We start from the raw sequence: 25,667 nt of genomic DNA, 5'->3' as shown, positions 1-25,667 counted from the left end.
GCTAAGCAAGCTCTTCTGTCACAAAGCAGTGATACAGGAGGGGACACACACATGCGTACACACACACACATATACATGTACATATGTGCCTACATATATACATACATGATTAGTTTCCATTAGTTTCTAATGGGCTATGTAGGACTTGAGTGTGTTTTAGTAATAAGTTCTCAAAACTGAATTAAGGATTTTACATATAAAATAGCACTGATCATTGAATAATAATTTTCCTAATTTGAAGTTTCTGATGTAGACTCTTCCTTCAGCCTTATGATGGTATTGTCCATTGTAAAAACGGAGATTTGAACCCCAGACTTCAATTCCCAGAAGTCCTTGGCCACTTCCCGAAATGCCTTGTAACCTCACCTGAATTCCCACCTGGGTTGAGAACAGAGATTGTATTTAGGCTGACTCTCCGCCTACTTTGGGGCTCTCTCTCTTCCTGCTTCCACTTCCAAAGACACGTGTCTCTCAAGATGTAGTGTAAGTGAAATTGAATGGGCCTTTCGGCCCTCCTAGCCATGTGCTTTCTTATTTTGTATTTTCTTTATTTCTTAATCTTTAATAAATCTCATAAAAATATAATACTTTTAGCAGAGAGACTAAAATTTTAATCTTAACACCATATGAGGTACAGGGTTCAAGTGAATCTAGAATGAGAGACTGATAAGTAAAAACTGGAAATTTCTGAAGTTTCAGGTGAATTATTTGTTCCTTATTTGATTAATTTGATGTACTTCTTATGGTCCTATTGTTATTAGAATCAGAACTATAAAACTTGGATCTGTTTTTTTTTATCACATGAACTGGTTAGAGATTATACTAGACTTGCTTTTCTAATAACTAATTCATGTGGCAGTTTTTTAGTAGAACGGTCTAGGAATTGTCTAATAATACTTCTCGGGGTTGTTGTGATGATCAAATAAGATAATACTTGTAAAGCACTTTGCAAACCTTAAAACACCAAAAAAAAATTATTAACACCAGTTTGTCAACATTTACTCCTTTTTTTGTTCTGAAAAGGCATATTCTCTCCAAATATAGTATCTCAGGCAGAGTTCTGGCTGGTGTACTAATTTATTTCAGGGTTGAACCAAATCTATCCCCCCTCTACCCCCAAACTACAATGAGTTTTAGTGTCTGCAACCTTAGTGCCTCTGATGCTCTTGAAACTGTGATGTGATTAGGGGAAAACAGTTGTCCTGTAGGAATCATTACTGAAAAGCAATTTCCATTCCCCTTGTAAAATCTGTTATTGCTGTCGTTTTAGTCTTGTTGACTTTTCTCAAGTCTTCTCTGGATGTCTTGTTGTAGTGAAGAGATAACTGTGGCTTTTCTGAAGCTATGACTTTGGAGTGTAAGTTTTGGCAAAGTGCTTGCCAAGTCACAGGGGCTTCAAGTATGAACTGTGTGGCTGCTACCTGAGTTTAAGATGGCTTAAGTATGTGGGAGATTCATTGGCAAAAGCTTGATCAGGAGGCAATTTTCCCCCTAGTCTCAGCAATTTGTGAAACTCTCTCTTAAAGCATAAAGAAGTTGGGGTCTGTGTGTGTGTGTGTGTGTGTGTGTGTGTGTGTGTGTGTGAGAGAGAGAGAGAGAGAGAGAGAGAGAGAGAGAGTGTGTGTGTGAGAGAGAGAGTCTATGAGAGAGAGAGTGAGAGAGAGAGAGAGAGAGAGAGAGAGAGAGAGAGAGAGAGAGAGAGAGAGAGAGAGAGAGAGAATAAAGAATTCTAGATTCTGGACATGTCAAAGCATTGTTATTGTCTGGGTTTTATGGAGTGGTTTAATATTTTGACATTCTATTATAGGTATTTATATTGGTATTCATTCTTTTCCAGGTGCCTGTCAAAGAACAAGTGGTTGCAATGAAACGCTCATGCTGGAAAGGTTGCCAGCATGTGGCAAAGCATTTGAAGAGATGATGAAGAAAGTGGATGTGAAGAATTGGTGCAACTTGACCGAATTTATTACGTAAGTTCTTCTGGCGGCTTTATATTTGCAGTTTAGAAACTCTTCATCATTGTTCTTCTGGGGCCATAGCACCTAGAATTCTGTCCCTGAGACCTAGGTCTTACTGAGTTATTCCTGGAATATCTCTGAACACCACTGGAAATCATGGAAACCCTAGTGGACTTGTATATACATTTTATAACTTAGTTGTGATCAGTTGAAAAGTGTTTAAAAAGTGATATTCTACTATAGCACAGGTTTGTGACCAGAAAGGGAAAATATGTTCTCTTTAAAGAACGAAAATATATTTCGGACACTTAAGAATGTATTTGATCTAGAATAGCCTAATCCGGTACTGTTTGATAAAAGGAACTAAACATATAGATGTAAGTTTTTTATTAAGAAAGGAAGACAAAAAACTGGAAGCAAGTTATTCAAGAGGTGAAAAGGGAAAACTCCCTCTGATCACAAAAAGATGGACATGGAAGATATGGAATGTACATGGTCTGAATTTTCTCCTTCTTGTCCTATTTTCTGCTGATCCATTTCAAGTCACATGGTAATTTTTCCTTCCAAGTGATAGGGACTAGCTGGATAGTTGGATAATGAGAATGATGAACCACCCCTAGGTGAGTGAGAGAAGGCAGGGAAATGATTCTCTACTTCAAGTTTTAATTGATCTAGCAAGAAAAGCTATAGGGGAACTTACTGAAATAATTAAGTCAGAGAAAGAATTAAAGGTTCTCTCTTTAAAACTTTGGGGGGAAAAGAGAAAAAGGTTGCAATTTATTATAAAGGACTACTGAGAAAGGTATCTGATTGTTTCTGGGAGTTTGTATCTCTGTAACACAGAATCTTCGCCAAATTGTCTATTACTATTATAAATATAGTAACTAATATTTATATTTTGTTTAATGAATTAAAAAATTTTAATTTAATGGAAACTATACCATCCTCTTTGACCCATTTAAAAAAGTCTTTGGTAACTTAGGCTTTGAACCATGAAATCATAATCAAGATATACTGTATGACCTTGCAAGTTCAAATATTTCTAAAGTGATGGTTGCTATCATAGATTTATTGAATGTCTCTTTTTCAAGAACTAGAAGTTTTCCTTCTGATTCTTCTGTGGTTATAGAAACATGAATTATGCATAGTTTGCATCCTAAGTTAAAAATAATGCAGATATTATCTTTTCATTTTGTTAGGATTTTATTATTTGAGGTTATGTGTTCAGGTCAAGAATGAACTTTCACAAAATATGTTAGATGCTATTTTTTTCAAGACCACTGACTTGTTTTTAGCTACTGTGTAGCTAAGCAAATCTATAATTTTTTTGTCAAAAGAATAAGACTATAGTTATATGTAAATCAACAAGTCAAGTCAGCAGATTTAAAAGAGTACCTACTATGTTCCAGGTACTGTACTAAGTGCTGGGTATACAAAGAAAGGCAAAAATAACCCCTGCTTTCAAGGATTTCAAGGTCTAATGGAAGGGCAGCATGCAAACAACCATGTACAAATAAGATATACACAGGACAAATAGAAGATAATAAGTGAGTGGAAGGCACTAGCATGAAGGGAGATTAAGAAGGCTTTTTACAGAAGGTAGGATTTTAGTTGGGATCTGAAGGAAGTCAGAGAAGCCAGGAATGACTTCTTCCTTATCTGCCTATAGATAATAGGTTATCTGCATGGAGTCTGAACCTTGCCATGATTCCTCTTCAAGAGAATCACATCACACCAGTTGCTATGTCCTGGGGGAGCAGGTCTGAAAACATTGTCCTGAAGGACAGATCTTCTTAGACCTCCTCTTCTCTGGGCTGATGCTCCCCTTTCCTGACAACTGGGTGCCTTCAACTCTGTAGATGCTTCATAAATGCTTGTTGGATCAGACTGGAAACTATTGATTCTAGGGTTAAATTTTTATTTCAGCACTATTTTTTGTTGGGTTTCTATTATTCCTTTGAATGTTCTTTTTATCCAGGGCATGGTCCATGCTAGTTGAGTGAAAAGTTGTTCCATCTTTGAAGGTTTCTATTACATATAAGGTATGTGCAGCCAAAATTTCCTCTCTCAGCTGTTCAGAATAGAGCCCTGTGACCTCTGAAGCCATTGAGGTGCGAATAACTCCCTTTTGATGCTGCTATTGGTGAGGGAGGAGAAAGGGTCCTTGGGGTTGGTATGGAAAGGAAGTTTTCCATTCTTTAATTTACTATTATAATAGATCACACTTAGATAGTACTTTCTGATTTGCAAAGTGCTTTAATGCATTGTTTGATCCTCATAACACCGTGAGATAGGTACTTTACATGCTAATATTCCCATCTGACAAATGAGGAAACTGGAGTTCAGAGAAATAAACATGATTTGCTCAAGACTACATAGCTATTAGATGGAAGAGTTAGGATTTGGACTTGGGTCTCCTAACCTCTAGTTCTATGTGATCATGCCCCTTGAATCAGAGTTTTAAAAAATGGATTGAATTTGAATAGAGGATGATTTCATTTTATGCAACGAATATGTTCCAAAACCCTTTGCTTAAGTTGAAAATGATGCATATTTGTGAACCCCATTTTTTATTAAGTTTTTCTTATATGAATATACTGAAGCCTTTTATGACTTTCCCAGGCTTATAGACTCTTCTTAGGCTTATAGAGCTACGAGCATCACTACTCTTATACTTTGGGGCCATTATTAATAACTAAATAGCATTAATGAAATAGAGAAGCACTGCTCTGCTGTGGACACGACTTGTTAAAAGTGACAACTGCAGACAGACTGATAGGGGAGCTAATGCTTTGGTGCAAAACATTATAATGGCTCACACTAACACTTCTCAGAGTGGAAATGAGTGTGATTGGATGAACTTCTGGGAAGGAGACTTTTTGCTGCATGGAAAAATGGCCAAGATTTAGTGCAGAATTTTAATTTTGTGTATTTTATTTTACGCATTTTCTGCCTTTATTTATTTTTGATTGCCAGTTGTGTATCCCTGAATTCATGTATGCAGAATTCGAGTAAAACAAGGTCCTACTCTATTTGTCCTTGGACCGTTTAATATGCACTTGTTTTAGTAGCTAATAAATGTGGTGAATATAGCAGTATGTCAAGATCTGTGATCACATCATGTCTAACTGAGAAGATAAGAGTTAGAGAGTTGACTGGAGTTCAGAATGATTAAATCACTTGCCCAGAGCCAGTCAGTCATTCAGAAAGCATTTATTGAGTGATTAATATGTGCCAGGTACTGGTGAAGAGAATACAAAGAAAGGCAATTCAGAGCCTTGGCATTGTTAATAACTGGGGATAAAGGAAAGGGTAAACAATCCCTGCCCTCAAGAAACTCATCTTCTAATGGGGGGCACAAGTTTGAAAAGAATTAGCTGCATACAACATATTTACAAAGTTTCAGAGGGGAAGGCTCTAGCAGCTCAGTGGAGAGAGAATGCCTCCAGAAGGTGGGTTTTGAGTTGTCTAGAAGGAAACTAGGGATTTTAAGAGTCAGAGATGAGAAGGGAGAGCATTCTCGGGATTGGGATGAGTCAGGACAAGGCACAGAAATGGGAGAGAAATTAGGCTAATGTGGATAGATCATGGAGTGCCCTGAAGGGAGTAAAAAGACTGGATAGTTAGAAAAAGGTTAGGTTTTAATGTGTCAGTGTCAGAGGCAGGATTTGAATGTAAGAGTTCCTCACTCCAAGCCTAGCACTGAATTAAAAATTCCAGGCTGCTTCTTGGGAAGATACTGGCTTAATGCTCTGAAGAGATAATAGTACTCAAACGTGATGGGAAATGTGCTTTGATAACAAACCTTCGGTGCTTTTTCTTTCCCGTCTTTCAGATAAACGATTACACAGGGATGCTAGCCAAAGCCCAAGTTTGAAAACCTAGGCTTTCAGGACTGTTTATACCAATTCAGACTTAATGTACTGTCTTCCTGGGATTAATTATTTAAGTGTTTATGAAATCACTTTGCCCAACTCACTAAATTGTTTTCTAATGTATTATGATAAAGTAAATGGGAGAGTATTCAAATACTTTCTCACATTCTCCTTTGCTGATGAAGGTGTCATTATGATGTTTTTATGCAACACCATGTTTGATGACGTATAATTGAAAATCTGTTACCCTAAAAGCTACATTTCCCAGGAGCCCACCGACTTCCTATTGTTTTGTACTTCCTATAGAAAGGGGATAAAGTTCAGTGGGCATTCCTGGTCAGGCTCTTTCCTTCCTGTCAGCGATGGTGGTGGTAAGTGGGGATTTTGAACAGGCTGATTAGCCATGAGCATGTGGTGTTTTATTTTGTTACCTTTTCATTCCTTTACTTCTAATGATCATTAATAAATCTCTTAAAATATAATATTTTATTATTTGAGATTAATTTTAATTTTTACAGTGGTATTGCAGTTATTTCCAATTCCAAAATGAGTGTTGTTAAGAGCAGAGAGTCTCAGAATAGACTCATTTAAAGTGATTCTTGGGGGGTAGCTAGGAGGCTCAGTGGATGGAGAGCCAGGCCTAGAGACAGGAGGTCCTGGGTTCAAATTTGACTTTGGATTCTTCCTAGTTGAGTGACCCTACCCAATTCACTTAACCCCCATTGCCTATCCCTTACCACTCTTCTGCCTCAGAACCAATACACAGTGTTGATTCCAAGATGGAAGGTAAAGATTTTAAAAAATAAAAATAAAGTGATTTTAACTGTTTGAGTTTCACTAATGGAAAATGTAATGGGCCAGATGATTCCTTTAAGTGCCCCAATATTTCCAGAGAATATCTGGGCTTATTTCTTCAGGGTTTTATCTTTGGCATTTCATTTTAGTTAATGATGTCAATAAAGCAATACTGCATATCATTTGTGTTAAAGGGAATAACTGGATATTCTATGAGTCTAGAATAGCAAAATGTTCTTCCATGGTTAGAGCTGGCACTCAAAGTCCTTGTATCTTCTCCTAATCCAGGACCCCCTCATCTCATGCTTATGAATCACTGGAGACTTCTTAGAAGAGTCTGAGGCTAGTAATAAGTAACTTCATGATCAGTGCCACCAGTGAGTACCATGAGCTATGGGAAGAGTGTTACTAAAGGGTAGTAGAGAATGAGGAAGACAGAAAATTGTGTCACTCACTTCCTACAAAATGGGTATATAATTATAGTTAGATGAAATTAGAGCAGAAGGAAGTCTGTTGGGAAAATGGCGAGGTCACAACCGTGGGAGAGACATGAAGAGCAAGGCAGAGAGGGAGGAAGTTAGGTTAGTCAGAACAATCATGAACTTCCAGACTAAATTCAAACTCCTAATCAACATGTGGCACAATGTAAAGCAGATGTGGAGAAGCAGATGTGATTAAGGAGGCAAAATGAGTTAAGAATGCCAGTAGCTGTGTGTGTGTTTGCGTATGTGTGTGCATGAGTGCATAGGATGTTGCAACTTGAGGCAGTTCCTTAATAACAGTGGGTCTGACTCTACTTCCTTTAGAAATAATGGTTCCAGGACTAGTTGGGATTTAAAGTTTCTTAGACAAAAGGATTTTGTGTGGAGGTTGATGTCTGGAGTTCTTAGGGTTTATGTTCGGGGTTTGGAGATGCTATTGAAGAACAAAGTTTAAACTATATTGTGGATTAAATAATCTTTTTGTGGTTCAGCATGGGAATCCAGCAGCTAAGGGAAAATTTGTTCAGAGTTCCCAGCCAAGACTTATACAAATGACTTTTTAGAACTCTTCATAAATTGGCTTCTGATTTGTTTCTCAAACACCTCATTTATTTCCCTTTTTTCCCTTTGGGATCTGTAGTTTTCCCAATGACAGTATTATTTTCATTTCTGATTCTGTTGATCTTTACCCAAATGCTTTCCACCATGTTTCCTTTCCTCAGGTTCCTGGATTTCCTCACTTAAGTCTTAATACAGAGCACATTCTCTCCCCTCTGACCTTTTCCTGATTCTGTTTTTCATTTTGAATAAAGTTATACCCTTCAAGAGTTATAGTCTCATTATGTCTCCTTTCCTGTTAACTTCTCAGTGTGAAACCTGTTAGGACGAATTTGCCTCCTTCTGCTTGTTATCAATATTTTGCATGTTTCACATAGATGAACACATCTATGGCCATGGTTTTCATTGTCAATTCCTTCTTTGATTTCTTGTCTCCTGTGAAGTTCTGGCCTCTCCTCTTGATATTCTTTCCCCTACATTATAGCTACCATCTGTGGCATCTCATTCATTTGGTATAGAGAGGCATTTTTGCTTCTTCCCTTTTCCTTTTTGGTTGAGAGCCCTTTTGACTGGATTTGTAGGACTCCAGACAATTACATTTTTACTAGATGTTGCTTGGTTTCCTTTATTCCTGGCCCATTTGTGACATCTGGACCATATTCTCAGTTGTGATTCAGAAAGCTGGATCTGATTCTGAGAACTATCTTACCCAGATTTTCATTTCCCAGACTTGCCTTTCTATTCTGAATCCCTTGTCTTTGATGGGCTGCAGTGACAAAAACACCACATGTACCCTTATAGTCTTCAGTGATGCATTTAGGACTTTTTAATCCCTAGAAATTTTCTCTTGATTAACTCTGATGATATCATGTGGCCATATGACTTACTGACAGTGGATAGTAATCATCAGGTCTGCTGATCTTAGGAGATTCTCTATCACACACTGGATATGTTCCCTGGGAACATGGCAAACATTTTCATTATGATTGTCAGGTCAACAAATGCTAGTTGTTATCTAGTTATTTAGTTATCTCTCTTCTTGCTGTCCCCTCCTACATGGTCTCTTCTCTGATGGTAGCTGTATTATAAGTTTATTGTATTATAAGATCAGTTTCACACACTCTTCAGTCTGGCACTTTTTCTTTAGTACCAGCCTCTGTCACATAGCTGTAGTTACATATAATCATACTTTGGAGATCAAGATACTCATTCCTTCTCCACTCCTTCCCCTTTGTGAATAGCCAGAGCAAGTTAAGTGACATGACCAAGGCTACACAACTAGTTAATTAAGCCACACATATCAGGTGGGTTATTTGGTCTTGGGCTCAAATCATTCATTTAACCACCAGTGAATATATAGAGCACATTACTCAGTGGTGAGAGAAATACAAAGTTTAGATAAGATGAATATCTGCCCTCATGGACCTTAGGGTCCTGTGGATAGTTGAGATATATATCTGAGTAATTGTAATGCCCAGTTATTCATGATCAGATCATTGGTGAGGAGCAAACAAAAACATATATGAGGTCCTCTTCAGGTCTGGCATTTTTTCCACTGGTACAGCAGTTTGCTGAGTGCTATACTCACAGTCACTCATGGGGTACATTGCAGAGATATTTGTATACTTATTTCATAAATGAGAAGTCTGAGACACAGAGTTGTTAAGTGACTTGCCTCAAGTAGACCTTTTATACTCAAAGTTTAAGTCCAGGCTATTTCTTGACTCTCATTTGTGCTACTAACTAGCCCCACTTCCTTAGAGCCTTAGATTTTCATCTATAAAGTAAAGGAGTAGACTAGACCATCTTTCAACCCTTTCTAGCTAAAAATGACATCATTTTATGATTCTATATCAGGAAAAAGACAAGTGAAAAAGAGGTTGTTTCCTGCCCTGCATGGAAAGCATTTGTCACTCAATTTATGAAATGGTTGTGTAAAAATACAACTTGAAAAGAGGGGCAGTTATTTCCTTAGGCAGATTGGAGAGCATTTTGGTAGGGTTTCACAATATTATTGGTTGGAATGGTAATATGATGCAATGGAAAGAATGCTGTGTTTGGAGTCTGAGAACCTGGGTTCAAATTCAGCTCTGTTCTACTTACTTATAAGATCCCTTCCTGGTCTCAGTCTCCTCGTGAGGAATTAGACTAGATGACATAGACAGCCCTATAAATCTAGTATTTGAACATTTCTGACAGTGTTCGTTAGACCTGGGGTATTGTGCCTGATCCTTGCACTTTACTGCTCTCTTACTTTGCTAAGGCAAAATAGGGGCTGAGTTTAGTACTTTTGCTTGTAGGGATGGCACAAAGTAGTGGAAACTGTCTAATTAGTGGGTTAACTGGTAGGAAGCAAAATAAAGGTTTGTTATGGTATTGTCAGGGGAACAGATCAGCAGAGTACAAATTGGTGGAAAGTGGAAGATGCTTGTAGTTCTCTCTTACACTCCAAGCTGGTACAAGATCAGAAAATTCCGAGTTGTAGGATCATAGGGTTTTAAGTTAGAAGGGAACTAGTCTGGGTGCTTCACTTTATAGGAAATTTCAGTATCCTCCCCACTCCTTTTGTTGAATTCCATCCTGGCCTTCAAAGTCCAATGGAAGTGTCATCCCTTTGAGCCCCAATCAGAAACAAATATCCTCTTGGGATCTCCTGATACACTTTGCTTGCTCCTTGCCTTTGTTGAGTGAATAATTGAATCCATGATGTAAAAATGACTGATGTCATGATGGTTTGCAGCTGTCTTGACATGACTGTTCATCCTGGGCTATACTGACCTTTTTATTTTTAAGCCAATGACTCAAATTATGGATAAAATAGAGGCCCTGCATTCAGGTGTCATCAAAGAGAGAAAATCTTCCAAATGACTCATATGTCTATATTTTCTTATTTACTAAATAAAAAGTAAGATAATAATAATAATAATAATAATAATAATAATAATAATAATAAAAAGAACCTGTCTTAAAATTCCTGAGAAACTTTCATGAGAACTCAAAAACTGATGAGGCCAATATTAAGCCCCAGGATCCAAGGTTTATAATTTATGCAAAGCTCTCCACCTCTCTCTCTATTGCCTTATCTGAATGATTATCTATCCTCCCCCATTTTAAATTTATTTTCATTATTTATCTCCAATATTTGGAATGTTCCTCCTCATCTTAGCCTCCTGACATTTTTCAGTTCTCAACTAAAATCTCCCTTTCTTCAAGAAGCCTTTCTTGATCCCTCTTAATGCTTGTGCCTTCTCTTTGTTGATTATTTGCAATATTTGTTTGTATTATAATATATTATGTCATATAAGATTTAGTTAAAACATTATTATTATTCATTTCCAATTTATCCTGTATTGTTTATACATAGTTTTTGTAAGTTGTCTCTCTCATTAGACTGTGAACTCCTAAAAAACAGGGACTGTCTTTTACATTTCTCTGTTTCCATTGTTTAATGACTGGCACAGAGTTAGCATTTAATAAAATGCTTATTGACTTGATTATTTTTCAATCTTTGCCTTAGGGGTAGAGGAAATGGCTAGAAAATGCAACCCAGTTGTATATCTTTCTGGTGGGTGATTTTGTGTTTGAAATGTTAACTGGTAGATGCTCTGGGGAGTTACTTGGGAAGGAATAATTTTCTTGAAACAATAAAGCAACATTTACATTACTACATTAAATTAGAGTACATTAGCCTCTGTTTATTTTGCTTGACTTCCCTGGTGGAGTGCTTTGTTCATTCACAGTTTAACAAACATTTGCTATATACCTACCCTGTGTAGAGCATTAGAGCTAGGTAGCAGCATTTGATTAAGGATTACAAAGTTGACTTTGGAATTAGGAAGACCTAGACTCAAGTCTAACCTCTGAAACCGCAGTGTCAGAGGCACCTCTCTAAGACTTTAATTAGCAGAGAAGGTATTAAACCTGAATTGATAGAAGGAGTTAGCTCTTTACAGGGAGCTTATTACACAAATGATATTACAGGATCCGAAAAAACAAACAAATAAACCCTAAACCAAAATATATGTGCACAGTGCTAGGTATTGAGAAGTATACAAAGATAAGACCACTCCTGCTTTCAATTTACACTTGAAAATCATTTTTGAATTAAAAAATCATATTTAAGACATCATTTCTCTTAATTGCCACTACAATCTCTTTTTCTTTTTTTTTTTAATTTCATAAAAACCCTTACCTTCCATCTTGGAGTCAATACTGTGTATTGGCTTCAAGGCAGAAGAGTGGTAATGGGGGTTAAGTGACTTGCCCAGGGTCACACAGCTGGGAAGTGTCTGAAGCCAGATTTCAACCTAGGATCTCCTCCCATCTCTAGGCCTGGCTCTCCATCCACTGAGCCACCCAGCTGCCCCCACCCCACTACAATCTTTTAAGGCAGATAGCAAAGGTTTCATTATTTTATTTTATAGGTGAGGCAACTGAGGCTCAGAGAAATTAAGTAATTTATCTGTGCTTCACTGCCCATATCTAGTGCCTAGCATACAATAGGTGCTTAAATGTTGACTTGATGGAGTAGAGCCTTGAACCTAGATCTTCTGTCTTGTGGTATTCTTTTCTTTAGTCTACCATGAAGCTTCATGTTTCTACCTTTTCTTTCTTTTCCCCTTATGCTTCTTTTTTTCTTAATTTATCTTGCCTTTATCCCTAATTTTGAATAAAATTTTGTCCTCTAAAAATGTTCTGATATGGAAAAATGGCTACATCAAAATCACATGGAGACTATCTTTCTAGCCCAAAGAACTTACTTTTTATGTCATATCCAAATTCTCCCTACTGTGACAGATTCCATTATATTGCAAACATACCTAGAATTTATTGGGTTGGAGTGTTCCCCTCACAGAACTGAGGATGTCACTAAATCTGAGGAAGTCATGGAAATCTTTAAAAATTCTAGCTGATGGCGTGTCATTGAAGCAGTCCAGCAAATTGTGTGCATTTCAAAACAAGAAATAACCTTAAAAGGACTTCTTTGTGCTGATAGTTTATTGCATAGGGGTAGCTTAGAAGATTCTGGAGGAGACCTAAGCATAATTTTAAACACAGTGAAAGATCTCAAGAGTCACTGAAGAGTTTATGCTTATTTAGCCTGAGCTTCTCCTTCCTACACTTGTGTTATATTGACCTTAATGACAGACATAAGTGGATTGGTGGGTGAATCAGACCAGCAGCACTTTAGATGGAAGGCACCAAGGGACTCTAAAGTTAGCTAATTTTATAACTACTCGAGTGAGTCACCCTCGCAATATTTCCATTAAAGTTTCTGCAAGAAGAAAAACTAAGAAGGAAATAGATAAAGGTGAAGAAGGATATGCTTTAAATTTAGAATTAGGTCCCCAAAGTTACTAAAAATGGTACATATCCTTTGACAAAAAGAAACCACAGCAGTGAGGCCAAAGAGATCAAAGGAAGAGGGAAAGGTAGTACATATACCAAAATATTTTAGAGCAGCTCCTTTTTATGTGGTGGCAAAGAACTGGAAACTGAGTGCTCATCAGTTGGGGAATGGTTGAACGAATTGTGGTATATGAATGTAATAGAATGTTATTTTGCTGTTAGAAATAAGGAAGAAGACAATTTCAGAGAGACTTGGGAGGACTTGTGTGAAGTGATGCAGAGTGAAGTGGATAAATGCAAAAGAACTTGTATTATGAGATCAATATTATAAAAATGAATAATTACAAAATGAATTAAGACTTTAATTAATATATAATATAATAATTTAATTAATGATTAACAAAATGATCAGGCATGATTCCAGAAGGCTGATAAAGTAGAACACTGCTTTTAGAGGGTTCCATCTTCTAACACATATCTGAGAGATGATAAAGGCAAAGACAGTACATGTCATTTCCACTTGTCTCTTTACTACTTTAGTGGATACCCGATCTCATGGAAGTAAGCATTCTCTCCATCAGGGTTGATTACAATCTTTGCCAAACTATGACATTTTTGTCCATGAAGGTCCTGATGGAGGATCAATCTAGTGTGTTACAGACTTCTATCTGGGTCTTTTTGATGTTGTGTTTATACCAGTGGAGTATTCTATTATCCCTTGCTATTGATACATTTACCCACTTCCTTTTTCTGATTGCACATTTCTCTTACACAAAGGTGGTCCCTGGAAATACATTACAGGTTACAATGCATGTCTCTGTTGATCTTTGGAATATTTTCAAATATGATTCCTCAGAGATTGTGGTGTCTTAAGATTTGAAAACATACAGTCTTGCCAGGAGAACATTTATGTTTAGATGGGCCTTTGTAACAGGGAGCAGCTTGATATTGTTTAAAACATCACACAGGGGGCAGCTGGGTAGCTCAGTGGATTGAGAGCCAGGCCTAGAGATGGGAGGTCCTGGGTTCAAATCTGACCTCAGACACTTCCCAGCTGTGTGACCCTGGGCAAGTCACTTGACCCCCATTGCCTAGCCCTTACCACTCTTCTGCCTTGGAGCCAATACACAGCATTGACTCCAAGATGGAAGGTAAAGGTTTTAAAAAAAAACAAAACATCACACTTTCCTAAATGAGATAAGTTCTACTTTCTTTCTCTGCTTCCATTTAGGATCAGACTCACTGTTCTTCTGACCCAAATAAATATATTTATCTATTAACTCAGTTGATTGGCCTTCTGACTACATATAATAATCTTAACAACTGGCATTTAAAAAATTGATATCTTTTGTTTTCACATCCTTATGTTTTCTATTCTTTATTTCTTCCTCTCGGAAAATATTCCTTATACCAGAGGAAAAAAAGAGGAAAAAACCAATTAAGTTAAAACATCATCAAAATCTGATATTATAGGCACTATTTCACATCCACAATCTACCACCTCTACAGAAGAGGGAGATGCATAGCTCCTGTTTAGGGCTAAGCTTGACCATTATAATTTCACAATATTTAGTTTGTATTGTTTTTCTTGTCTTTTCCCTCATTTACATCGTTGTTGAATATTTTGTTTTCTGGGATATGTTTATTTACTTTGTATCAGTACATATAAATCTTCCCATGCTTCTCTGTAATTTCAGTAATGTTTCATTACATTCAAGTACTGCAAATTTTCCCCTTTCTACTACCAATGGAAATCATTTTGTTTTCAGTTCTTTGCTCCTGCAATAAATGCCATTGTAAATATTTTGGTTATATGGGACTTCTAAAAAATCTTTGATCTCCTTGGTTATATGTCTTAGAAATGGGATTTCTAGATTAAAGACTATGAGCCTTTTAGTTATTTTTTAAAGAATAATTTCAAATTATTTTACAGAATCATTGGATGAATTCATAGTTTCATCAGCAGTATACTAGTATGTTTATATTTCTATAACACCTCTAATAAATCTACATATTTTATTAATTTTTCTTATATGTATTTTTTTGGTTGACCTCTCTAGAGTATTCATGGATTTCTTCAAGGAAGTCCTATAATGTTTCAGAGCTTGATAAAACAATCATTGTTTACTTCCACCAAATCAGCCCTTTTCCCTCCCAATTTCCCAATTTCTATTGTCATTGAGTTAATTAGGGCAAGATCTAGGATTTAGACTCAGGTCATTTGACTTAATGTTAAGCATACTGATTATTGGATTACTATGGAAAGGCAAGAAACGTCTGCAAAGTTGTAGTATCCAGGTTTTTTTTTAAACAATAACCATGGCAAAATTAAATGTGTTTTTAATTTTTAAAGAGACGTTAAATATCCATGTGAATAGCACTTTAAAGATTTTTCTTTCCAGAATGATGATCAGTCATACTTTTTAAAAAATAGCTTCAAAAATAACTGGAAAGGTAATGGCCAACATTTATTACACATTAATGTTTATAAAACATTTTAGGTATATTATGTCATTTGGTCATCACTATAAGCTCATGGGATAGATACTGCAGTTGTTACTAATCCCATTTGGTAGGTGAGGCAACTGTGGCTTCAGAGGTTTCAGAGGTGGTAATCAAACCTAGGTCTCTGTTGACTCCATGTCTGGAATTCTTTCTACTATATTATTTTGTCTCTTGATGGTTGTGGGGTTGGATGTTATGGTTAATTGGAAGTTGACCAGGAAAATGTTTTGCTTTAATTTTTGTTTAAAACATTTGTACAGTAATATTTTTCTTTTCAGGTCAGCAATTTGACAACCTGTGTGTCTATGAACAGCTAAAATTGATGTCACAGTGTTTACATATTCTGCTCAAAATAGAATTGTTCAGCCTTGCTTGAAGTTTTTTGACTCAATCTTTATACTTAATTCTAACACATTTAGCTAACCGGTTTCCCAGTCTACAACATATTGGAAGAAGAAAATTAGGAAAAGGGATAGCACTGCTATAGATAATTTTGGTGTCAGCATTAAGAAATGTAAGTTGACAATATGAAATTAAGGAGAAAGAAAACCCTACCCAAAGCAGACAAAAAGAGAGCCAGGCCTTATAATAGGGGGAGGAATTTGTAACTGTGATTTCATTGCTGTAGGGAACTCCTAGGTGAGGTGACACCTTACATAGATGCAAGTCAGCATCTTCTCTGTAATTTAGTCATAGAGATTTGGCTAAACAACATGAAGCTTAAATGACTTGTCTAGTATCCACTGGAGAAGGAAATGGCAAACCACACCAGTATCCTTGCTAAGAAAACCCGTGGATGGCTATTGTCCATGGGATCATGAGGAGTCACACATGACTGCATGACAATCACAAAAAAAGATTACATAGCCAGTATGTGTCAGAGGTAGAACCTGAACCAGGTCTTCTTGGCTTTGAGGCTGTCTCTCTATCAACTGTACCACCTACTTCTTTATCTCTTATGATAAAGGAGAAAAAGGAGGAAAAGTAAGTTCAGCAAAATTAAGTAACATCAGAATTCTTTTTCAATCTCCTCTGTTCCTCTGTCTCAAGCATTGTCATGCATTTGTCCAAGAGATTCAATTCATCATCTGGGATTAGAATGAAACAATAAGGGTATCAAAAGCTATTTCAGAGACAATTTAAGAAATGATATACACTTGATCCTATTTTTTGTTATAATCCTTAGGAAAACAATATTTTTTTGGGTGATAAATTGAAATCTTTAACAGAGCAAAGAAATTGCATGAAGGATTAGTTTTCTAGCCAAAAAATTTCCCATGACTATTGGGAAAATCATAATGGAGATTAGATTGTTTCTCTGGAAACAGCAATGGATTCCAGATCCTGAAGGCACTTTCTTCCCTCTTAGCTACAAGAAAATTTCAAAGTAGGAAAGAATTGAAATTCTCCCTTCTACAGCCAAACTGAATCATTCTAGCTGAGACATAGAAGGGAAGAAATGAGTCCAAGTGATGACCAAGCCTGCTTCACTTTACCTCATTATAATCCTATTTTATCCATACTCAGTGCCTCCTTGGAAGTCAGGGTTCCATGGTAAGGAGGAAGGGAGCAGTAGGGAGGCACTCCACCTAACAGAAAATGGAGCTCTTTCTCTTTTGGTCTCATCCCTCTTTTCCTTTAGCAGAATCTAGTGTAAACATCTCTAAGAACCAGAGCTGTGCTCATTGCTGTATTTTGGGAAACATTCAGGATTCTTTGGCCACCATAAGCAAAGAAGACAAAAATCTTCTAGCCTTGTTCTGCCAGCAGTAGGCAGTGAGTCCAAGGCATTGGGCCATCTCTCATTTATATTGTAGAGAAATGATGAGGAGAGGTTTGTCCTCTGAGAGCAATGTGATTCCATCTATAGTATCTGTGCCATTCCTCCACTCTCTTCCCTTTCATGGGGAACTTGTCCAGTCAAGGCACTCAATGGAGACCACTTGTGTTGGGTTATATATAGGCAGGATGTACAAATGCTTGGTACAATTTGTGTTTCTAATTCTACAAAGCCCCTGATGAACTCCAGTTATGGAATCCTGCTATTCTTCAATGGACACTGCCCATCTGTAGTCAGTTGGGAATTGTGTTGTTTCTATTGGACATCTTGTACATCCTTTCTTGCTGGCATGTTCTTGCTTTCTGCTTATCATTTTTCCCCATCACATTGTACTTCCATTCTCCACTGGATGTCTATACTGGTGAAAACAACAAACAGAAATAGCAATTGTTAACATTTATATAGTGCTTTAAAATTTGTAAGAGTGCAGAGCACTTTATATATTATCTATTTTCATACCCATAAAAACACTGTGTGGTTATTGTTAAATTCATTTTTTAAAATGAAGAAACTGAGGCAGAGTGAAATCAAGTGACTTACTAAGAGTTGCATAGCTCACAAGTATTTGAGGTAGGATTTGAATTGGAGTTTTTCTAATGTTAAGTTCATTCCTTTCTCCATGATTCTATCTAGCTAGTTTAATGGGGATAGAGCTTTTCTTTACCAGCTGTTGGCCTTTAGCTATTTTAATTGACTTCTTTTGGGCCATCTGCTACTCTCTGCCACCATTTGCTGGTGGTATAATGATTAATAAGATTCTCCCAGGAAGTTAGTCAAAGGATGGCAAGAAATCATTTAGTACCTAGTCTAGGACCATAAACTATCATAGCCAGAAAAAGGCAACAGAAGCTTCAGGTTTAGGTTGCCTGTTCTATTGTCTAACTTTCTCCTGATGCCTAGGTTCTTGGCTCTAGTCAGTTATCTGAACTCGATTGATAAAATTCCTTCAAGTCTGTAACTCTGAAACCCATTTTGGGTCTCCACCTTAATCTGTGTGGTAGCTGAGGTGATGAAGCTGTCTTTAGCTACTGTACTACTCCTTGGTCAACATGCTGAAGAAACTGAGGACAGGGGCAGAAGGGATAGGTGAAACCTAAAGATTATTCTTCATAATTGTCTTTATTATGTTTTCCTGCTGGCAACAATGTTTTTGACTTTTGCAGCCTTGTGGCTTCCCTGATCTCTTTACACATTCATTACAAATATTCTTTAATGTACGTTTTAGTTTTGGACTGGGCTTGTGATTTTGTTTGAATAGAGAGTCTTGATGATGAAATTATCTCTACCAATACAGGTTGGAACTTAAAAAAATACTTAGTATCTCAGAGAGCTTCTTAGAGAATAGAAAAGTTAAATGATCTTCCAGGGATCACATAGCTAGTATGTGCCAGTTGTAGGAATTGAACCTTAGTCTTCCTGGCTTTGGGACTCACTTCTTCTCATACTGAATTGAAGCAGTTTTGTGTATGCAGACAGTATCTCCATAGGACTGTGTTGGCAAACCTATGGCATGTGTGCTGGAGGGGGTTGCTCCCTTCCCCCTCTTCACTGTACCTTAGGATATTTTTTTGCATCACCTGCCTTTCTGCCCAGCAGCCCAATGGGAGTGCTTCCTCCCTCTCCTGTCTGGGGTAAGGGGAAGGCTCACCCATAGCATGAGGATGCAGTTTGGGCACTCGATCCCTAAAAGGTTTACCATCACTGCCATAGGATAAGATTCCCTTTCACCTTGATCTGTTTGCTCTTATAACTTTGTTAGAGCAGCCTTTCCTATAAAACCCCAGGCACATGTACTTGTAGGGATAAAAAGACAAGGAAGAGGTCATTGAGTCAGCTTTTTTTTTGACCCAAGAGGCATGTTCTGACTGAAGAAGTAGAAGAGAAATGTGGGTTTGGAGAGTTGGGAGAAGGTCATAAAGAAGAGGAAGTGGAAAAGAACTATTGAACTCTTGGAGTTAAAAATAAATTTGAGACTTTTCCAAAAGAGAAGTTTGGATGCTCTGGAAAGAAGTGAGTTGCTTGCCTTCAAAGGGATGTTAAAGTGGACCCATGGATACTTCCAGGTGAATGAAACTACAATATAGGTCATGGGAAGACAAGAAGAATAGTGCTGAGTTGGTAACTCCTTGATCAGTTGTACTGAGGCAGTATTTCTTTATTTGTTAATAACTTGGACAACTATTGGCTTCCTGGGCTATGTATCCAAGATATAACAGAGAAGTTCCTAAGACTTTGTCAAAATAGATAATTATTTGTTGATTTTGGTGATTGATGCAAGCACAGATGATACTGCCAGATGGAACATTAAAAGGATTGCCCAAGATTACAACATCTTGGGCAAGAAACAGAAGACCAAAAGGGCACATTTTATTACATGGTGCCCATTGAAAGGAAGTAATAAATAAGAGAAAAATGTTTGAGGGAATTGAATATTTCTAAAATGATGGTGTCTGAATGAGATTTAGATTTCTGAATTATGACTCTAAATATGGGGATAACAGGCTACTGGCCAGGGATAGAGCATACCTCACAAGGGCTGGTAAGAATATATTTTTCTGGTGTCTTTACTTTCTAATAAAAAAGAACTTTAAACTGAAAAAGGAAGGAAGAAAAAGAAAACCATCTATGTTTACCTTCAAAATGAAATACTAATAACAGTATAGAAGATGGATAGTAATAAACAGATTAATTTTAAGAAAGAAGTAGCAGAATGTAAAAATTATAAGCTACAAGCAAGATAAGCTAGAACTCCTGATGTATGGAAACAAATTTGGTAGGATGACGTCCATGACTAGAATATCATTCCAGTGGTATGTGCCCTATTCAGAAGAAATGGGGGCATGATGAGGATAGCTTTTATATTAAGATGATAGACTCATGTGAAGAAATCCAGGAACTGGAGAGGAGAGGCATGATAGAGAGCATTTGTGTGAAGATCAGTTGTGGGATAAACAAATAATTTTTGTCATTAAGAGTACATTTTAGACCATCCAAACAGAAAGAGGAGAGAGATTTGGAGTTGATGAACCAGATCACAAATCTGGGACAGAGGTATGATAAGACATAAAGAAGACATAAAGAGTCTCCAGTTATTTAGACATCTACTGGAGCACATGCTCTGTCTCTGACATTAGCAAAGAAACTAATAATTTCTTGGCCATAAGATTTGTCATACTCATACTGTTAGCCTTCGAAATCTGTAAATGTCAAGGGGAAGTTCTATTCTGAATCTAATTCTTACTAACAGGAAGGAACTGGTTATTGGCACAAAAATTATGAGAACCTTGCAGAAGAGGAGAGGCCACTCTTAGAATTTGTGACAGAGGAAAGGAAAGCTGGGCATAGTCTGACATGCCCTTTAGATCCTGAGGACAGCAAATTTCCAAGGGTCCAGAGGAAGGTTAGACAAGAACACATGAACTAAAATTCTTCTGAGGAAGTTGGTCCAGGAAGCTCTTAAAGAATAAAAGTGTTAAAATTCAAAATAAATTCTGAAAACACAGAAAAGAAATAACTTAGATGAGGAAAATGGCAGTTGTCTGAAGACCTGGATAGGAATGCTTAAAGAATTCACCAAACAACTTAGATAAAAAAAAGTTATGGATAGGATGTAGAAACAAGGACAGATAACAGAGGATGGATACAAATGCATGGCAAAATTATCGTAAGGCTGTTGTCAAAAGTGATAAAGCCCAGACGTTAGCTAAGTGACATAGAGGCTGGAGAGCCAGTCCTAGAGATGGGAGGTCCTGGGTTCAAAATTGACCTCAGATACTTCTAAGCTGTGTGACCACGGGCAAGTCATTTAACCCCAATGCCTAGCCCTTACTGATCTTCTCCCTTGGAACCAAATACTTAATATTGATTCTAGGATGAAATGTAGGGGTTTATAAAAAACGAGTGATAAAGCCCAGAATGAACTAGGGTGCTGAAGATTGCTAAGAACAATAACTTAAAAAAACTATTTTTATAGAAGGGGATCAGAGAAAAGAGCTAGTACTGCCGCTCAGAGTATATGGGATAATGATAATGAATGACAGAGAAGGTAAAAATGATCATCCTTATTTTGCTTATTTTTTTCTATGTCAATGAGAATTACCTTTGGATTTGAAAAGACAACAAAAATGGCCAATAGCAAATAAATTCATTTGTGCTTTTTGAAATCTGTTTCTTCTTTTAAGCTTTAGGTGTCACCTTTATCAGGACCATTTGTCCAGGTATTAATAGGAGGAATTCCTTTCCAGGTAAAAGTGAACTAGATAAGTTTTTTTTTTTTTTTGCATATCATCTTATAGCCCTTAATGCCCCAATCTTTTCCTATGAGTGGTTCTTCTAATTACTATGAATACAATTATGAATACAATTTTTGAGTTACAAATAACATTTTGCCCATATATATATATATATATATATATATATATATATATATATATATAAATTATAGCCCTTAAAGAAGAGAGTTTGAATAAAAAAATTTTTTCCCCTTTTCCCTCTCTTTCTTATTTGCCTTTTCATGTTTGTCTTGATCTTTGTGTTTGGATATCAAACTTTCCACTTAGTTCTGGTCTTTTCTTTACAAATACTTGGAAACCTTCAATTTTGTTGAATGTCCATGCTTTCCCCTGGAAGTATATAGTCAGTTTTGATGGATAAGTGATTCTTGGTTGAAGACCCAGTTCTCTTGCCTTTCTGAATATCATGTTCCAGGCCTTGTAGTCCGTTAATGTGGAAGCTGCAAGGTCTTGTGTGATCCTGATTGGTGCTCCTTGGTATCTGAATTGTCTCTTTTTGGCTTCTTGTAGAATTTTCTCCTTAGCTTGAAAGCTCTTGAATTTGGCAGTTACATTCCTGGGAATTGTCTTTTGGGAATTTAGTGTAGAGGGTGTTCTGTGAACTCTTTCAATGTCTATTTTGCCGCCTTGTTCAAGAACATCAGGGCAGTTTTCTTGGATGATTTCTTGTATAATGATGTCAAGATTTCTGTTTATTTCTGGCTTTTCATGTAGACCAATGATTCTCAGATTGCCTCTCCTTCCTCTGTTTTCCTGATCTGTCACCTTGTCAGTGAGATATTTTATGCTGTCTTCTTTTTTTGTCAGTCTTTTGACTTTGCTTTATTATTTCTCGCTGTTTTGCAAGATCATTGTCTTCCAGATGCCCAATTCTGGTCCTTAAGACCTGGTTTTCTGCTTTAATTTTTTTGATTTTCTGTGATAATTTTTTGATTTTCTCTTTGAACCATTTCCCACTTCTCTTGCCAGAAGGCTTCCATCTTTTTGATAAGCTCCAATTTAAATTCTTCCATTTTTTAATTTAATTAAATTTAATTAAAATCCAATTTCCATTTTTTAAGAAGGTGTTGTCTGTGTTTAAATTTCCTCCTGTATTTCCTCTGTGGCCTGGGCTTTTCCTCCATAAAAATTTTCGAGGTTCACTGCCTTTTTAAAAATTTTCTTGGAGAGGGTTTGTTGGTCCTGTGCACAATTTGCCATCATGGTGGAGGTTTTACTTTCCCTTTTTAGTCAGAAATCTGAGTGAGCTGGGAAGGTTCTCTGTGTATGGAGTTAAGGAGCAAGGATTTTGCTGAAGGCAAGCTCTGGAATCTCTGCAACCTTTGCTGTTCACAGCCTCCACTGTTTGGGGTTCTTCTCTGCGCTACCTTCTTGGGAGCACCCATGGTCTATGCTCCCCTGCCTGCTGGGGTTTCAGGTGTAGCTTCCCTCAGGGGTAGGTCTTTGGTGATCTTAGTCCACTCCCAAGGACATAGAGATGCCCCTTGGTCGCTCTAGAGGTGCTACTCACTCATTTGCTGATTCTGGTGTGCGCTGGCTCTGACTGGCTCTGTAGGTGGGGTGGGGGAGGTTAGATTGTCTCATATTTGGCTGGGAGCTTTTTCACCCCCTTATAGTGTGGAAATGCCCAAATCCCATGTACCGTCAATTCTGCGCCCTACTGTAGAGTCCCTCCATTCTTATGAGAATGGTTTTTTTGGTCTTTTGAGGTAGTCTATATCGGTGTGTGCTGGGGAGAGGAAGTATCCTGCATCTAGACTGCCGCTATGCTTACCCTGAAGTCCCAACTAGATAAGTTTTGAAGTCTTTTCCAACTCTGAAATTATGTGAATCTGTACCAAATCATAAAATAAAATCTCTAAATCTTTTTTTGTGAAAGATCTCAGACTGTACTTGACTAGTTGGATGGGTACACCAAAAATGCAAGAATTCAAATTTATATCCCTTTAAAATTAAACCACATCTCGGGCTATATTTTATTTGAGTTATATTTTTATTATATAGAATTACACTTATCATCCACTTCTAGCAGGGGAATGTTCTTTTCTTATTTACCATATCTTAATTCCAATTTTCCCTCTTCTTTTTTCTCCTTTAGGTATTATGACAACTTCACCTCTTGCACAGAACTTGAAACCAACATTGTGGGGTGTTTTTGGCCCAACCCCCTAACAGAAGGCTTCATCACAGGGGTCCACAGACAATTCTTTTCAAACTGTACATCGGATAAAGTACACTGGGAAGACCCACCAGATGAAATTCTCATTCCTCTGATTCTGATCCCTGTGCTTTTGACAGTGGGGATGGCAAGTTTGGTGGTATGGTGCAGTAAACGCAACGATGTTTTGGTGTAGTCTGCATTTTCCTCTTTTGACTCTTTTTTGTTCTTCATTTTTTTTGGCAAAACAGCAGGAGTCAAGAACCATTGGGCTGCTTGAGCCTAAATAGCTCCTAAACAGAAGAAATCTTTCTGGGTTTCAAAAGTCTTGATGAAAAGCTGCCAATACGGAATTTGATTTGTGTAATGAAAAGTACTCATTTTTAGTGACGCAAAGACACTGAATTTCATCAGATTTGTAACTACCAGGGGAAAAATGGAAGTGTCAAGAAAAATTTTAAGTAATTATGGAAGCTACTGAATACAGAAAGATGAAAGGCAATATGGGCCACTGAGAACTAAGTTTGTTCATTGCTTCTAGCTCTCATCTAGCACTCATCGCACAAATAGCTGTGATAAAGTTTAAGTCACACTTGTGTCCGAGTTAGTAGATGGTTTATGTTGTGATCATGGCACCAAAGGTCTTCTCTAATGGATTTCACAGAAGGCTATCTCAATTCTTTTCTTCATAGCAAATGAAGAAACTATAACCAAAGATGGGAACTGCTGTTTTGAGAACAATTTAAATGGCCACATCATACCTGTAAGGAGAAAGGACCATGCCAGAAGAAGGGATGAACTTTTTGACTTGAGGAGGTCAAAGAACTGGCTTCAAGAAGGAAACATCTCTTTTTTACAATGAGGAAATAATGAAAGCAAATGGGCTGCCTTAGTTTATCAAGGAGTAATGAAGGAGCTATAGATACATCAAATTCCTTCATTTGTTCTTTAATTATTGCTGTCATGTTTATGAAAATATGAATACTGATTGTTTCTTCCCATGTCTTTCCTTTGCTCCCAATGGGATTTTGTGTGTGTGTACATAGTGTTCTGTTAATAATAGAATACCCAGGTGGCAGAGATGCCTTTGAAATGTTAACTGTCAGAAACTGACTTTCCTCTTAGATAGATGGATTAAGGATAGGTATCAGAAATGGAAAAAAAAAGCTACAATGAAGCTTGTAGAAGTAATTGTGGGTTACATAGAATGGGGAAGAAGATAGCTTCTCTGGCTAAGTGGGGGAAAACTATTTCTACATGTTAACCATAGAAATGTGGATGCCTATATGTTTGATGGCTAGTCATCCCCCCCTATACTTTTGTGAGCCCTTTTCTTGTCACTTTCTAATTGTTCTTTAAATATTCCATGTGGAGTGACTAGTCCAGTTTGGCTTATTTAGCCAAAACTTTTCAGCCTTCAAATGCATATTTCCTGGATTTCAATTGTTTTTTTTCTTTGTAAGGGAACATAAACTTGTGTTGTAATAACTGTCTGTCTAATACCTACATGTAAGAAGTGTTTATAGGTTTGAACTATTCACTGGTCCTCTGTTTTCAAAAAGTCTTTAAGTAAATGTGTCTATTTGTTGTTTTATTTTGTCTTCTTTCACACGGATCCAGTAAACAGCAAATGCTTTTACCAATTCTGAAAGAGGTAGACCATGTTTTTTTTATTGACTGTTGTTCTAATAATTGTATTTCTATTGATTTCCTTCCTATGTCAGTCATTCAGCTAGGATTAGTTCTTTCTTCCTGTTAATTGGATTTCAGATAAAGCAGTGATTTTGATCTTTCGACACCAAAGAGAAGTTCTCTCTGAGTGTTTTGATTATACAACACCAATGAATTCTTCTAC

At 37.0% G+C, this 25,667-nt stretch overlaps 1 protein-coding gene across 2 annotated transcripts in view; it reads left to right on the top strand.

Moving 5' to 3' along the window:
• RAMP3 (receptor activity modifying protein 3) overlaps positions 1–25,463 on the top strand; it is a 46,022-nt gene extending 20,559 nt beyond the window's left edge. For both annotated transcript variants that reach the window (XM_007500449.3, XM_056804878.1), the window contains exons 2-3: positions 1,838–1,970; positions 23,753–25,463. In XM_007500449.3, coding sequence (XP_007500511.1) covers positions 1,838–1,970; positions 23,753–24,008 — 389 coding nt within the window. In that variant the 3' untranslated portion in view covers positions 24,009–25,463. The remainder of the gene's footprint in view (positions 1–1,837; positions 1,971–23,752) is intronic.
• Positions 25,464–25,667: the final 204 nt, after the last annotated feature.

The sequence above is a fragment of the Monodelphis domestica genome, chromosome 7 (assembly GCF_027887165.1).
Source record: "Monodelphis domestica isolate mMonDom1 chromosome 7, mMonDom1.pri, whole genome shotgun sequence".
NCBI classification, from domain to species: domain Eukaryota; kingdom Metazoa; phylum Chordata; class Mammalia; order Didelphimorphia; family Didelphidae; genus Monodelphis; species Monodelphis domestica.
This window is presented reverse-complemented; position numbering and strand designations above follow the sequence as displayed.